This window comes from Artibeus jamaicensis, unplaced genomic scaffold (assembly GCF_021234435.1).
Source record: "Artibeus jamaicensis isolate MK-2021 breed Jamaican fruit bat unplaced genomic scaffold, CSHL_Jam_final scaffold_3222, whole genome shotgun sequence".
Taxonomy (NCBI): Eukaryota; Metazoa; Chordata; class Mammalia; order Chiroptera; family Phyllostomidae; genus Artibeus; species Artibeus jamaicensis.
Genome location: NW_026522038.1, coordinates 3290980 through 3307530, shown reverse-complemented (window position 1 = coordinate 3307530; position 16551 = coordinate 3290980). Strand labels below are relative to the sequence as shown.

General features: G+C 41.8%; 1 protein-coding gene across 5 annotated transcripts in view; it reads right to left on the bottom strand.

Moving 5' to 3' along the window:
- The window catches only part of LOC119062232 (cytochrome P450 2U1), a 40040-nt gene extending 24073 nt beyond the window's left edge, over positions 1-15967 (bottom strand). The window contains exons 1-5 of one of the 5 annotated variants that reach the window (XM_053657040.1): positions 15311-15967; positions 7422-8057; positions 5548-5709; positions 4021-4188; positions 3100-3274 (exon numbers count right to left, since the gene is read on the bottom strand). In XM_053657040.1, the coding sequence (XP_053513015.1) occupies positions 3100-3274; positions 4021-4188; positions 5548-5709; positions 7422-8057; positions 15311-15797 (1628 nt within the window). In that variant the 5' untranslated portion in view covers positions 15798-15967. Of the gene's footprint in view, positions 1-818; positions 3275-4020; positions 4189-5547; positions 5710-7421; positions 8058-15310 lie in introns of those variants that run through there. The other 4 variants (XM_053657041.1, XM_053657042.1, XM_053657043.1 and 1 more) reach the window with 4 other exon arrangements.
- Between the last annotated feature and the right edge of the window lie 584 nt (positions 15968-16551).

Sequence of the window (16551 nt, the reverse complement as noted above, 5' to 3'; positions counted from 1 at the left end):
ACACACCAGAACATTAATTTAAAAAGATTTCTACACCCCTATTTTTATTGCAGCAATTTTTACAGTGTCTCAGCTATTTACATCATAAATGCAGTATCGCTCACTCAATCATAAAAAAGAATGACATCTTACTATTTGCAACTACATGGATGGAACTAAAGTGCATGTTCCTAATTGAAATATATCAGAAAAGACTAATACCAAGGATTTTACTTATATGTGGAATGTAAAAAGCAAAATAAATAAAACAAGCAAACTTGATAGTGGCCAGATGGAAGAGCATTGGAGTGATGGGTGACAAAGGTGAAAGAGATTAAGAAGTACAAACTGTTGGTTATTAAAAAAATAGTCACGGGGATGTAAAGTAGAGCTTAGGGAATATACTCCATAATGTTGTAACTTTGTGTGCTGTCAGGTAGATACCAGACTTATTGGAGTGATCACATCATAATGAATATTATGTCTAATCACTATGCTGTATCCCTGAAACTAATATAATGTTGTATATCAACTGATTTTGAAAAATTAAGACTATAAATTAAAAACAACATGTTGCCAAAACAGCTTGTTTGATTCATACTTATTCTCAAATAATGCTGGTCTTGACATGGCAAATAAGAAACTTGGGCTGTGATACAATCCTGACTGTAACTACTGTCTAAATTGCTTGTGTAATACTGTGGCCATTGCTCTCTTTTTGGAGATCTACTCCCTCTTCCACGTCCTAATTTGACATCTGGTGAAACAGAAGTTTGTGTAGCACTTAAAATGAAGCGAGAAACAAAAAGTGCTAACACTGACACGATGAAAGTTAGAATAAAATGTTTAATGAAAGTGTATGATTATGCTAGAGGAAAAGACTAAAATAAAATATTTAATGAAAGCGACCTGACTGGTGTGGCTCAGTGGATTGAGTACCAGCCTTTGAACCAAAGTGTCGCTGGTTTGGGCACATACCTAGGTTGCAGGCCAGTCCCCAGACGGAGGCATGCGAGAGGAAACCACACATTCATGTTTCTCTCCCTCTCTCTCTTTCCTTTCCCCTCTCTCTAAATATATAAATTAATTTAAAAAATGTTTAATGAAACCATACAATTATGCTAGGAAAAGACTAAAAATTATACATTAGGCAGATTTATAAACAAAGTACTATAACTTTCACATTTCAAAGAAATCATAAAATATAAAATTGTAAAATATCAGCATACGCAAGGAAAGTATTAACAGCCCTTTTGGTGATTTCCCATAAAAACCTGTATTTAAGCTGCTACAGGGTGATGTCTTATATTTAAAAACTGAATAAACGCCTGATTTCAACATAGTCTCACAGAACAGTTTTCTCCTCAAGGAAGCTGCAAACTTTCATAAGGAAGGCTGAAATTAAGCATGTGTAATAGTAAGGAGTTATAAATTTGCAAATCCCAAATGATCAGAGCAATTCAAACTAAGCACAGACATTCCAGATTAGGAGCAAACTGTGTTGCTCAAGGGGCACCTTAATCCACACATGGGTCCCATTTCAAACCCACCCAACAGCCTCTCCATTGACTTAGAGTCTGCTCCCGGGAATTTTGTTTATTAGTTTTCTTTTTAATTAACACAAATCTTCAAGGCACCTAAAGGTTCGCCTGCATTTCCTTTGTCCATACTGAAAACCCAGAGGGGTAGACTGCTATGGGATCAGGCAGTGGCAGTGCAGGGAAGTGCTTTGGAAAGACTCTGTAATCCAAAAACATGGGTCAGTTTTGAAATGAACAATGGTGCCCTTTAACTAGGTTCCTAAACATCTCTAACCTTTGGCTTTATCAGTTACAAAGTGGCATCCCCTTAAGACAGTTTCTGGAAGAGTTTTTATGCCTATAAGTAAAGCATTAAATATGCAGCCCACAAAGGGAGGCTCAAAAACATACTTATTTATATAAGTCTCATGATCACTCCTATACAAGAAAGGAGTATGGGTGGGTAAAGGAAAGGCTAACCCTTCTTTGGACTGCGTTCTCACTGGGAGAAATATCGGCACACTGGGCAGGACCATTCTGCAACTGAATTGCTCGGACATTTAGCATCCTGGAATTAAGGCAGCAAACAGCCAGTAGCAACCCCATCACTGTGGTAACCAAACATGCATCCATTCCTTTCCAAACAACCATTGAAAGAGGTCATTTACCTTTCCTGACAACGTTTTTCTACAGGGGCCTTCTAAATTAAGAAACGATTTCATTTTCTTGAGAAGAATGCCTTTCTGTCTTTGAGAGTGGTATTTAAGGATGAGATACATGAGGCCTAGCTGTGGGAGAATAGGAAAGAAATGTTCAGTACAATCTGAATCCTTTCTTGATGAATCCCAGTACCGAAATCCCCAGGCTCACTATTCAGGGATCAAAAGCAGAGCTGTGTCTTTCTGCAAGTACACTGGCAAGAAAGGAATTGTGCCATGAAGCTGCTTCTTCAGCCAGGCTGTTTATGTAGTTGACATACAAGGTACACATTGACCTTACTGGACCAGGGTCCACTTTATCTCATGGCTATAAAATGTAAAAACTAAAATCATGAACAAAATGACAAACAAGAACAAAACAAGGCCCCCCAAACTGACAAAGGATCTGTGCCAAGAGAGCTCCAACTCAGCTCAACTCCCTTCCTTCTCTGACAAAGTATTTAAGTCTGAACACCACTTTCATTTTGTCACAGTTCTGAAACAGGCTGGTCTTCCTTTGATCCCTAATTTTTCTCTCCAGCATTTATTTAACAGTGTTTTAGTGCTGTAGAAAAGGCACGGGGCATTTGACCTTCGTGAGTGCAGAGCTTTGTTACAGGTGAAACGACTTAGGCACTGGGAGAAGAGAGGAAATGCTTATTGGTGGAAGCCACTGGGAGTAAAATTCAGATCTCCCTTTTCCCAATCCAGTACTTCAGTCTTACCCACTAAGTCACAGACAAGAGCATAGTTCATGATGAAAGCTCCGCTTCGTTCTACCTTCTTTTTAGTCTCTACTCTGAGCCTCACCTGGCCCTGCTGTCAACTGCAGAAGAAAGAACGTGTTAAGAAGACACATATTTACATTGTGTGCACCATCTCTTTTTGGAGATGTGCTTTACCTCTTTGAAATGATTATGTTGAATGGATGTGGGGCTAAGGTTAGACCATATTTTCCGGTCAGGCTGGGCTTCTTAGAATCCTTAGGTAAAGCAAATGTGAAACTCTGCATTAGGCTCACAAACATCAGGAACAGTTCCATCTTTGCCAGCTGCTCTCCCATACACACCCGCTTCCCTAAAATGAGATCAGGAAAAAAGTGTTATAATGCCACCCCGTTTCCTATCTCAAGAAGGACACAGTTACGTGAAATATCTGAGTTGAGTGTTTGAAATGCGGATATAGACATTTAAAATAAAATTGCCACATGTACCACATGACCTCTTACAGTAATGCTGATCAGAATTTTTACAGAGGAAGTTCATATTCCAACCCCCTATGCACAAAAGCTAACCTCACCCTGGACAGGAACTAGAGACAGATCCAGTGTGGTGGCCACCTGGTCCCCTCCCACTTACTACGCACCCACTCATTTCTTTCCTGCGCTCTTACCTGGATCATTAGGGAGGAAATAAATCAGGTGAAGACTCTCTGGAGCACTCCTTTTCTCGAGAAAGAGGCCTACATGTCCTAATGCAGGGAGTGCTGAGAACAGAGAAGCCCCCTCTCACCCACCAGCCCAGCAGGAGGTCAGGCTTTGCTCTTAACTCCAGCACTTCCCTGTACTCAAACAGTCACCTGAGCAGTTCACAAGTGAAGATTTCTGTGCATATTTAAAGATTTAAAACCAAAGTGCTTTTATATGGTTTTTAAAATCTCAAATGAACTAGTAGAGATGCAGCATCTAAAGATTCAGATCCTCTCTTACATTAGCTTGCCAGGAAAAAAATATTTTTTAAAACAGTATCATGAAACAATGAAAGATTCTTTTGGTACTACTTCATTTTAAATTATGCCAGGAAGAAAATAAAAGCTTAACTGACCTGTCCCAAAAGGAATAAATGTTTCTTTTTTAATTAGTTGTCCTTGATCATCCAGAAATCGATTAGGGTCGAAATCATCAGGTTTCTCCCAAATGGCTGGGTCTCTGTGCAGCGACCACAAGTTGGGAAATATCACTGTGCCTTTAGGGATAGTGTATCCTTGGAGCACTAAAACAACCAACACACAAGCCAGCGTCACTCAACATGCTTTTTGCTCAACAGTTCTCTGTAAACATCACTATCAAAAAATACCTAGTTACATATCCAGCTTCTTAATTTGCTGAGACTCAACCTCGAGTTACTTGCAGGCAGGGGCAAGACATCAGCAACTGACATCCTTTCCTCAGTATAACCCCACGATGCAGGCTCAGAGTCAGTCCGACGAACTTTGTGGTAATGAATTGGATCCGTCGAAAAACATTATAATTAAGAGAAAACACTAAAACAAATTCTAGTGCATACCAGTACGCTCTCTCAAAGAACACACATTCCTGATCTTGAAATACTTGTATGAAACTTTATAAATTTCAGACTCCTTTATGCCCACACAATAATACGACGAGAAAGGTAAACTAAGGTAAACAGATGCACAGAGAAGTCAGCACTGCCTCCTAAGCAGCTGAAAGTTTCCTATGCTCTTTAGAGATGCCCCAAAGATGGTGCTCACACAGTGTATCTAATCAGTACCAAAGAAACTGCTGAATGTCATTTTTAAGTGATTGCTGCCTACAACTGTCTGGTGACTAGACTTAAGCCTCTTACATGGCGGTCTGTCTCCAGAGGGTAAATTCCTTGTGAGGAGGGATGTTTACAGACTGTCTGACTGCCTATACATGGTGGGGCAAAGTAGGTTTACAGTTCTGACAGCCCCAAACTGTTTATTTTTGTACTATTATTTGTTAATTATTGTATTGTTTTGTATTGTATTGTATTGTATTGTATTGCACATGTGAACAAGTGCAAACCTTGGGTTTACACTTGGGTGTCAAGTGGTACACTTTGTCCACCCTGGTGTCAAGGGCATGACCAAAAGGACACACTTCCCTGTGAGGGGTTGAAACAGGTACCCTTAGAATCAGATGGGGTCTTCTAATTCTTCACCACTTATGCTTCAGTGGCAGAATTATAGCAATGGGCAGGCTAGTTCCCAGCTAAAACCCTGACTTCCATATTTAGACTAGCTCTTCTACCTCTGAGAAGAAGACACTGAGGCAGGTGCTTTGCAGATTCTAGAGTTTCTTCTATCAGTGCAGACACTGTAAATGGCAGCACAATCTGTTTGACCAGGGTGAGCATCTGTGCTTTGAAGACTAGAGAGCTGTTTACAAAGAGAAGCTGGGCTGGAATGCCAGGTAATAAATAATGAACAACTAGGACTGAGCATTCCATTTGATCACCCTGACACGAGGCTAAACCATCAGAAGGACCAAGGTAGGTGAGGGTCCTCATACCCTTACCTCAGCCCTTCTGGATTTAGGGGCTGGGCTTCCCACAAGGGCATTCAAAGGAGGAAGCCTGGAGACTTGCCTGTCTTCTCTGAGGTCATGTGAGGAATGGCAAGCGGCACTACCGTACTCAGCCTCTGCACCTCCATGATGGTGGCTTCTGTGTAGGGCATCTGGGCCTTGTCAGTGAGGGAAGGGACCCGGTCAGCACCAATGACCCTTTCAATTTCTTCATGAACCTTGTCTATGCAAAAAAAGCAAAGAGTAAACCAGGAGATAAGCTGGAGGGAGGTGAGACTGCCCCACTACGCCCACTTTCCATCACCAGAAACCCACAGCAGGTAACTTGGCAGTACAGGCCTGAGTCATCCTGAGTGAAGTGAAGCATTGGTCAGATAGTCCAAGTGGAGCCAGCTAGTCCAGGGACCCTGCACCACTCCGTGATTTTGATGGATAACAGAACAGCAGCAGGGCAAAGGAGGAAGCACTCTGCATTCAGGAGCCCTCTGAATCATTCTCTCCTATCAACGTCAGACTGACCCTCTATGCTTCTGTGGGTGACAATGTGTGGTAGTCCTATGTGGCCCTCAAAGACCTCTGTGTATCTTGGTTTACACATTCTTATGCTGTCCCCTCCCTCTTTGTACCAAGTTGGTCCAGGTGACTAACAGAATAAGGGAGAAGAGTTGGCATGTCAGTTGTGAACTTAGGTTATAAAAGACACTGTGGCTCCTGTCTTGGCCATGCACTGTCTGGGGCCAAGTCAAGCAGCTCCATAAAAAGGTCTAAGCCCTAAGGCCTGCAGCCAGTAGCCAAGTGGGTAAGCCATGTTGGAAGTGGATCCTTCAGTCCCAGTCAACTTTATAGATGACTGCAAGCCCAGTCACATTTGACTACAACCTCATGAGAAATCCTAAACCAGACCATCCTGGCTAAGCCACTCCTAGATTCCTTATCCTCAGGAGCTTTGTGCGATGTTGCTGTTTTAAGATACAAAATGTTGGGATCCAGTGTTACTCAGCAGGAGATTAACTTCTGGGAGCTACAATACCATCTATTCTATGAAAGAATTGACCCTTTAAAGATATCCACAACCTAATATCCTGGAACCTGTAAATAGTCAACATACTACCTTACCTGGCCAAACAGTCTTGGCAGATGTGATTCAATTAAGGACCTGCAGACAAGGAGATTATTCTGGATTGCCTGGGTATGCCCAATCTAAGTTACTTGGCTTTTAAAATTACAGAAGTTCTCCCTGTGTTCCTTAAGATCAGCAGGAAATGTGACTATGGATGAGTGCACAGAGATGCAACATTTCTGGCTGCAACTATGGAGGAAACTGGAAGTGGATTCTCCTCTAGAGCCTCCAAGAAGGAATGCAACCCTGCCAACACCTCGATTTTAGCCCAGTGAGACATGCGTTAGACTTTTAATGAACAGAACTATAACAAATTTGTGTTTAGATGCTAAGATTGTGACTTTTATAAGAGCAATAAAAACTAATATATTATCCTCCCCTGGGTTCTCCCACTATGAACAGCCACTGGCATTCACTGCATAGTGGTATTGATGTGGTGGAACTAGATGTGTGAACTTGTGAAAGTCACGTAACCTCTCTGGGCCTCTGTTCTCCATTTTCAAAACAAGATGAATGAGTTCCAATGACCAGTATGATCCCCTCCAGCTCTAAATTGTTATTCCTCTCTACACTTCTCTCTTCATCACAGATTCCGCACAGAGTCAGGCCTCTAGAGATTTAAAGCACTATGACACCATCAGAAACTTGCAGTTCAACTGCTAACACGGTCCCAACTCTCTGTGAGATGCACGGATTTCCATTTTGTTTCCCAGACTGTAGACATTGCTTAGCTCTAGGAGCCACAGCATCACCAAGGTGAATCATCCTGATTTCAACCTCCTAGGTTTGCCATCAACAAAGGGAACATTAATTACCTTGTATGTCAGGGTTCAGTGACATGTACAGAAGACACCAAAGCAGAGAGTTAGTTGTCGTATCAGTCCCAGCAATGAAGAGATCTCCAATGATATAAAATAAGTAATCGTCATTAAAACTACTATTGCTGTCATTTTTCTTCTCTTCCTCCACATGGAGAAGGTACATATCTATGAAGTCCTGAGGGTTCTCAACGTCCAGAGACTCTCGATGATCTCTGATGATTTTCTTAAGGAAAGTGGTAATATCCTTTTCAATTTGTCTTAATTCCTTAAACGGTCCAAAGGGAAGGTAATAAAGCCAGGAGCATATGTTAACCAGTTGCAGCTGGTTGTCCAGACAGATTTCTAAGCCTCGTGACATAAAATTAAGCATTCTCTGAAACTCACTATTGGTGTAATCAAAGCGCTTTCCAAAGCACATGGAGCAAATGATGTTAGAGACGGCACTGTTGACAATGGGGAAGGGGTTGAAGGGGTCTCCTCCATGCTTTTGCATTTCCTCTTTCACGTATTTGAACTCCTCGATAACCTTGGGCTCCAAGCTAAGCTTTCCTAAGCCAAAATGACGAAGAGTTGAATGAGAGAACTTCCTCTGTTGTTTCCAGACTGGACCATAATGTGCGAATACAATCCCTGCAAAAGGACACACGAAGATAAAGGTGAGACAGAGAACAACGTCTTATAATACTCACCAGGACATAACAGGAATGTACTGGGTATTTCTCACTCACTTGTGCAAAGTTCATATGGAGATAAAGATCACCAGCCAAGACAAATGATTAGCAATGTATAGTTGTCAAGATAGCATATGTGTTTCTAATGACAAAAATCACATGTAATTTGATTAGGGAAAAATTTTGCTATACAGCTTATTATTATAGATACTCACTTCTGATGAAGTGAAAAGCAATGACTTTCATTTTCTAGAGTTAGTGTTCATTTCAAAATCTCATTTCCATGAGAGTGAATCTATATTCTGGATACATCCATACCCTGAACATTCCCAGAAGGATCACTATGGTAGCAGATTGCTCACGAGGGCAGGAAAAAGATGTGATTGTGCTCATCATCAAAATCCCAGCTTCTGGTATAGTGCTGGGCACAAAGCAGGAGCTTGTTAAACTTAAGCCAAATAAGTCAATAGTCCACCTGGATTAGAGCACTGGACACCAAAGTCTGGAACCGAAAAACAAGCAGGTGATCTGAAAAGTCTGTTGTTGGCAACAGCCCTCATTTAAAATCATCTGAACTCAAGGTCGTCCACAACTACATCTTATGTAACCCTCACTTATGTTAGACTTCTTCCACCATCAAACCCAACAGACTGCTCTCAGATATTCCTTGTTTCCTGTGACTTATTTCACCCTCCTACCTTCCAAAGTTTGCTTTACTGTTTCATTCAGTCAGTTCTTCTCCTTCCTCACTTTTAATCTATTCCATTTCTGCTGCCTTCAATGACATGCTTCATTCACTTAATAGATATTTTGGAGTTCCTACCATGTGCCAGGAACTGGGATGTAGAACAATAAAAGTAGTCACTCTTACTTTATAATACAATGTACAGTATCTTTATAATTAATCTCTCATGGAGATCTTTCCCTGCCTTCCCCATCAACACCTCCATACCCCCATGTCCTTGTTTAAAATTGTTTTTTATCATTCTTAGCTCTTCACTCTTCTATGAAACTTAATCATCTGGTCAAGTTTTATGTTTTTAAAAGTGCCTGTGGAATTTTTATTGGGTTTGTTTTAAAAATTCATATTTGTGAATGAAAATGCCTATAAATTTTGCATACTGTACTTGTCTGGATATACTGGCCTCCCAAAATGAGCCAGGATGTGTTCTTTCTCTGAGGAAGAATTTGTCTAAAATTATGACATGTTCTCCTTTTTACCTTTATTTTTTTGTTCTTTTCTGGATATATAAAGTTCTTCCTCTAAGTCACTAATTTTCAGACCATTATCTTAATAAATGAGTTAAGGCTCTGCTATTTGCCTCTGGTACCTCTTAAGCTGAGTCCACCAGAAGTGTTTGCATGTATTTTCATTACAGTTTAGTTTGAAAACCTTTTTCTGTTATGATTATCTTTTGACACTTAGCTCAATTTGTCTCATACTGATTTTTGACACTGATGAGTTTGCTTTTTAGCCTGGTATGTGATTCATTTAATAAAGCTTCTAAATAGTTAAGAAGAATTTTTATCCAAGCAATTTTGAGTATGAGGTTCTTTATACATCCAACAAAGAAAGCCTGATAACTATTGGACCTAGAAAATTTGTGTCCCTAGAAAATTTTTATCTACCTGTTCTCTCATTATTGTTACTTTATAGTAAGATATACAGAATCTTTGTAATTAATCTAATATTTAATGGAGAAGTTTCCCTGTCTCTTCCACCACCACTACCACCACCACTGTGTAAGTTTTTTCAAAATTGTTTTTGATTATTTTTGGTGCTTTACTTTTATAGAAAACTGAATAATTTGGTCAAGTTCTACTTTATAAAAAGTGCCTTGGGGATTTTGATTGGATATAATATAGAGAATAATTTGACCATGGCATTCTTGTTGATAATTGGACTTGTTTCCAATCCAAAAATAAATTCTACTCCACTTATGCTTTTATTCCTTTCAAAAATATTGTAGTACTTGGTTTCTTAATTTTTAAAAAGTTATTCATATCATAAATGATAATGCCTATATACTTTCTTTCTCATAGTGTACTTCTGGATATACTGGCCTCCTAAATTGAGCCAGAGTATATTCTTTCTTTATGGAAGACTATGTCTAAAATTATGACATCTTCCTCTTTTTTCTTTTTAGTTTATTTTTTGTTCATTTTTTAACATATAAAGTTGGTGTTTTAACTCATTAATTGTCAAAACTTTATCTTAATAAATGATAAGCCTCTGCAATGTTACCTTGTTAGCTGTAGTCGATACGTATTGTTTGCATGCATTTTCATTAGTTTAATTAAGAAAACTTTTTTCTTTGTGCTATTCTTTTGCCTCCTAGCTCAGTTTGTCTCATACTGATTTTTGACATTGATGAGCTTGCTTTTTAAATTAGTATGTGATCAATTTTAATAAATCTTCCAATAGTTGAGAAATTTTCATTTACACAATTGTTGTGTATAAGGTTCTTTATGTATGTAACAAAGAAGCTTGATAACTGTTGGACTCAAATCTTCTGTATGCTTACCAAATTTTTATCTTCCTGTTCTCTCAACTACTCAAATACTTATGTTAAAATATTCTGTTATAACATTGCATTTGTCCATTTCTTTCCACAGTTCTGTAAGTTTTGTTACATGTAAATAAATGTCATAGCTATATATTTATATCTATGTATCTGTCTGTTCTTAGGTACATGTATACATACTAGACAACCTTGTTAAGTAGATTCAAGTGCATTCAAGTTAGCATTGTTATATTTTCCTTGTTTAAAAAAACTCTTAACATTATGTAATGCCCTCTTTATTCTTAACAATGAAATCAGACAAAGTGTATTTTGTCAATAATATATCAGCTTTTCTTTTTCAAATAGTTTCATTTAAAAAATGTTATTTATTTTTTCCATCACCATTTATCCCCCTTATACCTTCTCCCACCTTCTTCCACTCCCCTACCCTCCTCAGTCAGCACACTTATTGTCCATGTCCATGAGTCTTTTCTCTTTTTTTTTGCTCAATCCCTCCCCCACAACACCCCCCCAGGGCTGCCAGCTTGCTCTCCATCTATGAGTCTGTCTCGATATTGCTTGTTAGTTCAGTTTGTTCATTAGATTCCACATGTCACTAAAATGATAGGGCACTTGTCTTTCTCTGCCTGGCCTATTTCCCTTAGTATAATGTTCTTTTGCTTTCTTTTACCTTGAACTTGAACATAACCTTATGTTTGGGGGTATATCTCTTTTTTAGGTGTGTCTCTTAAAGGAACATATATTTAGATTTTTTAAAATCTATTTTGGTAATCTTTTAGCCTATAAGTCTGGCCCATTTACATCTAACATAAGTACTATTTCTAACACCATTCTGCATTTTCCGTTTGCCTTGCCATGTCTGTTCTCTTTTTCCCCTTTCTTTCTTGAACCTTTAGCATTGAAAGAAACAGGATGAGTGCCCACACTTAAATTTTTAAGAAGCTTACTTAAAATCTAGTTTAGTGGTCAGCAAACTAGAGACCAAAGGTCAAATCTAGCCTGCTGCCCCTTTCTGTACTGCCAGAGAGCTAGGACTACCATTTATATTTCTACAGAGTTGAAAAAAATCCAAAAAATATTTTGTGGTATGTGAAAATGATATGAAATTCAAACATCAAGGTCAATAAAGTTTAACTAGAACACAGCCTGTTACTGAGTGACAAGAATTCATTTACAGCCTACAGCTCTGCACAAAAATGGCAGAAGAGTTGCAACAGAGATTAGTCCAGTCCAAGATAAGCAATTTCTTCTTCTTCTTCTTTTTTTTTTTTTTCTGGTGGCCAGATTCACTGAACTTTCTTTGTCTAATTCACTCAGAGTTACACTCTTCAAGAGTCCTCTCTTTATCTAGAGGTAACTTTTCATGTGTGTCCAAGGCCACATCTCTCTGATGTTACTTCTCCCACTTGGCATCCTGAACTGGCCAAGAGGTCGATAAAACCCAAGGTTCTCCAGAGCAGCTGCTTTCTATTTTCTGCAGGGGCCCGGGTGGTAATGGAAACTCCTCTAACTACTACACCTTACAGGCATTTCAAACAATGGCTGTTTTTAGCCCACTGGTTCACCCCTATACCTCCAATTCCTGAGCTTTTTGGGGGTGCTGCAGGGTAAACTGTTTCATGCCTCACTAGTACTATCCACTGTAGACACAAAAAGGTTGTCATCCTTCAGTCTATGAAGTCATTTGCCAACCCTATGTCCACTTTTTTTGTCTTCAGATGTTGTGGTGCAGAACTGTAAATATATTTCATCACAGGTGGAGTACATGCTTCTGTTTAAATTTCCTCTGCTTTGGTTTGTGATTGTCAAGACAATGTTTCAACAACTCCCCAAAAGAGAACTCTGCCTTTGTTTACGAAAACTCCATAAATTATTTCCTAGGCCCCCATAGCTTAGTCACTCTTCTTGTTTTTAACCAGGGCCAAGTCTTTTGCTGCAGGCAGCATTCATTAAGTGTTGTTGGGCCTCCTCTTTTCTTGGGAAGATATGCTCACTCACTCTAACTTCAGGATTCGATACTTATTCTAATTACCTTCTTTTTAAAAAATTATATTTTATTGATTATGCTATTAAAGTTGTCTTATGTTTTTTCTCCCCTTTGTTCTTCTCTGCTCTACACACCCCCTCCCACCAGCATTCCCCCTCTTTAGTTCATGTCCATGGGTCTTACATACAAGTTCTTTGGCTTCTCCATTTCCTATACTATTCTTAACCTTCCTCTGCCTATTTTGTACTTACCATTTATACTTCTTATTCCCTGTACCTTTTCCCTTGCTCACCTCCCACCCCTCCTGGCTGATAACCCTCCATGTGATTTCCATTTCTGTGATTCTGTTCCTGTTCTAGTTGTTTGCTTAGTTTATTTTATTTTATTTTTTAGGTTCAGTTGTTGATAGTTGTGAGTTTGTTGTCATTTTACTGTTCATAGTTTTTGATCTTCTTTTTCTTAGATAAGTCCCTTTAACATTTCATATAATAAGGGCTTGCTGATGATGCAATCCTTTTAATTTGACCTTCTCTGGGAAGCACTTTATCTGCCCTTCCATTCTAAATGAAAGCTTTGCTGGATAAAGCAATCTTGGATGTAGGTCCTTGCCTTTCATGACTTGGAATACTTCTTTCCAGTCCCTTCTTGCCTGTAAGGTTTCTTCTGAGAAATCAGCTGCTAGTCTTATGGGAACTCCTTTGTAGGTAAATGTCTCCTTTTCACTTGCTGTTTTAAAGATTCTCTTCTTTTAAAAATGATTTTATTTATTTATCATTAGAGGGGAAGGGAAAGCGAGAGGGAGAGAAATATCAATGTATGGTTGCCTCTCTTGCATCCCCCACTGGGAACAGGCCTGCAACCCAGGCATGTGCCCTGACCGGGAATCGAACCGTGGTTGTTCAGTTTGCAGGTCCACGCTCAATCCACTGAGCTATACCAGCCAGAGCTTAAAGATTCTCTTCTTATCTTTCATCTTGGGTAATGTAATTATAATGTAACTTGGTGTGTGCTTCCTTGGAGCCAACTTCTTTGGGGCTCTCTGAGCTTCCTGGAAGTATATTTCCTTTACTTTCTCATTATTTAAGATATTACATATGACATTTCTGCTTTGTCCTATTTTGCAAGGAAATTTATTTTTCCTTTGTTAGGTTCTCAGTCTGTATCATCTACTCACCAACTTTTAAATTACACAAATTCAGATGATCTGTCTCTATTCCAAGTGAAGTTCACAAGCATTTTCTTTGTGACACATGGTTCTTCCTCTACCTTTTCTTGTCCATCATCTTCATCAGCTACAGAAAATTTTCTCATTCTTTCGCAGCACATTTCATCCAACACACATCCACCAAAATAAGGGCAACATGGCCTAAAACATCCTGTCTCCTGGAGAAATGAATGCTTTAGCTGAGATACCAAAACTCCTAAATTTCCCCAGGCTCCCAAGTGCTTTCTTCAATAAACAGGGAGCTGCTAATAATCTGTGATCCAACTAATGCTTAGAAACTCTCTTATTGTGAATTCTTGGCCAATCTATACATCCACAAGAAGGACCTCAAAGAAGAAAATCTAATTCTTACCGTCAAAAATGTGCAGGAAAAGACACACATGCAGCACTAATCACAAAATGATGTGGTAAGTGAGTCAACAAAGGCTTGTATGCACACAGTCATTCACTCCTTGATTACCTACTCTGTGCCAATTAGTGGGGAAACAGTGGTTATCAAGATGAACAAAGTCTTTGCCCTCACAGAGCTCACATTCCAAAGGTACGTGGACTTGGTGTAATAGGCTAAATACTTTGCAAGTACTTATCATATGAAGTAAGAATGTGAAAAAGAAAAAGCTGTGGTACTGGACAGTGCCAAACATAGGGTCAAAACACAATACTTGGCCTGAGAGATGATGAGAAGTCAGTGGGTCAAGTAAAAAGTTATTCTGGGCTCAAGGATGACAAACTCAGTGGCCTGAAGCAGACACAAGCCTGGTAGGCATCAGCTTACTGTGCCCAGAGCAGGTTGAAATGTGCAAGCAAAAGGAGAGTGGAAAGAGGGAAAATCAGAAAGGCAGGTAGGGTTAGAGTAAACGTGAAATTCTACTGCAACAGATAAGGTGTTTTCTAACCCAGAAAGTTGCCCATATTAGACTCTCATGGGCAGGAATCACAGCGGCTACAAACCCGGTGTATTGAGTTAGCCAACAGGCTTGTAACGTGTTTTCTGGACTTTTCATCTTATGGGAGAAGAAGTATCTTAAACTCTTGCACGAAAACTCACAGGGCGAAAAAACATCCCCCCCCCCCCCTTCCTGGCTCATCTCAGGTTCTTCCCCGGACACCGCCTGAAGAGTGAGGCTTGGTCCTGGGAAGGAGAGAACACCCCCGGACAGACGCAGCCCGGCTTCACCCGGTGCTGTCCCCCGTTTCCTCTGCCCGCCCCCCCCCCACTTCCCGAGTTTTGCGGTGCGCTTCCTACTTCGGGTCTTGAAACATGAATGAGTTACCACTCAGTCACTGCTGGATGGCATCTTCAACACCCGGGAAAGGGTGGCGCCCCCACCTCCATCCCCCTCGGTTCCCAGGCAGGAGTGCGGCGGAGGGGCGCCGGACTAGGAAGCGAGGGGGATTGAGGGCACAAGCCCTGCAGCCCTGAGCGTTCCCACGGCCCCGCCACACTCCAGGCTCCCTGCAGTGGCCCAGCTCACCCTTCTCCTTGGTCACCATGGAGATAAGCGGCACCCGCGGGCGGTCGCTGAAGACCTCGGCCTGCTGCACCAGCGCCTCGCGCACGCTGTGGAAGTCGCTGAGGACGACCACCAGGTAGTGGCCAAGGAAGAAGCTGTAGATGTTTCCGTAGACGCGGGCCAGGTCGGTCAGCAGCACCTGCAAGCCCATGGAGGAAAGGCTCAAGCCTGGGGCCCTCCCCCTGCGGTTCGTCCAGCTCTTCCCACGGAGGAAGGGCGGCAGGAGCAGGAAGCCGAAGTTGCCGACCACCGGCCAGGGCGTGGGCCCGGGGGGGATGCCCGGCGGCCGGAGCCGCCTCAGCCAGCTCCAGCCGAGCAGCGCCGCCAGGCCGAGCAGCAGCAGCGCTCCGCCCGTGGGGTCCAGCCGCAGCAGCCCCAGGGGCGCGGGCAGGAGACTTGGAGGCTCCCAGCTCTGGGCCGGGGGCTGCGGAGGTGCTGGGGCGTCCATGGCTGGTGAGCGGGCAGTGGCCTCCTGAGCTCCCTCCACCTTTCTTAAACGGGGTTCCTGGGACTGGAGGCGCGCAGACCGCGCCCCAGATTGGCGGCTCCCGACCACACCCCCTTCAAAACAGGGAAGCCCTAAGGGAAACACGGACGCGCTTGCTAAGCAGCAAAGTGATCGCAGAACAGGGCCCGCAGTCTGCGAGTTGGCCTCCTGATTTCTGTAGGATCCCCACTCTGGCTCTGGCCTGGCTGTGGCCCATCCTGAAACCCAAATACAGGCAACGCATTCCTGCGCTCTGATTGGCTCCTGGACTTAGTGGAGTTCGTTTGGCCGCCGGAGTGTAGGTCCTGCCACAGAGACAGGTCCCTGTGCTGACTCAGCCTCCACCTCAGCAGCTCCTCCCTGAGCTGGGAGAGTGGGGTCCCCGACCCAGCCCTCGACAGCAAAAAGACAGGGCTACTTCCTTATCCAAATCGGGATTCGGAGGAAGAAAGGCCACTTCCCTCCTCTCACTGACAGGAGGATGGCGGAAACGCAAGGTGTTCAATTTGTAGGCGTAGGTGGCCAAAGCTCCGGAAAGGATGGGCAGGGGATGGTGGCGAGTAGGGTGGGGGAGTCAAGCTGTTAGAACTTGCCAGGGGCAGGGAAATCTGAGCACGCGGAGAGTGAACGCTCAGTGTCCATTTCAGCCCGTGGCCTGGGTAAAGCAGACTAGTTCAGGAACTTGCGTGGAAGATTCAAGTAGCTAACTTTATAT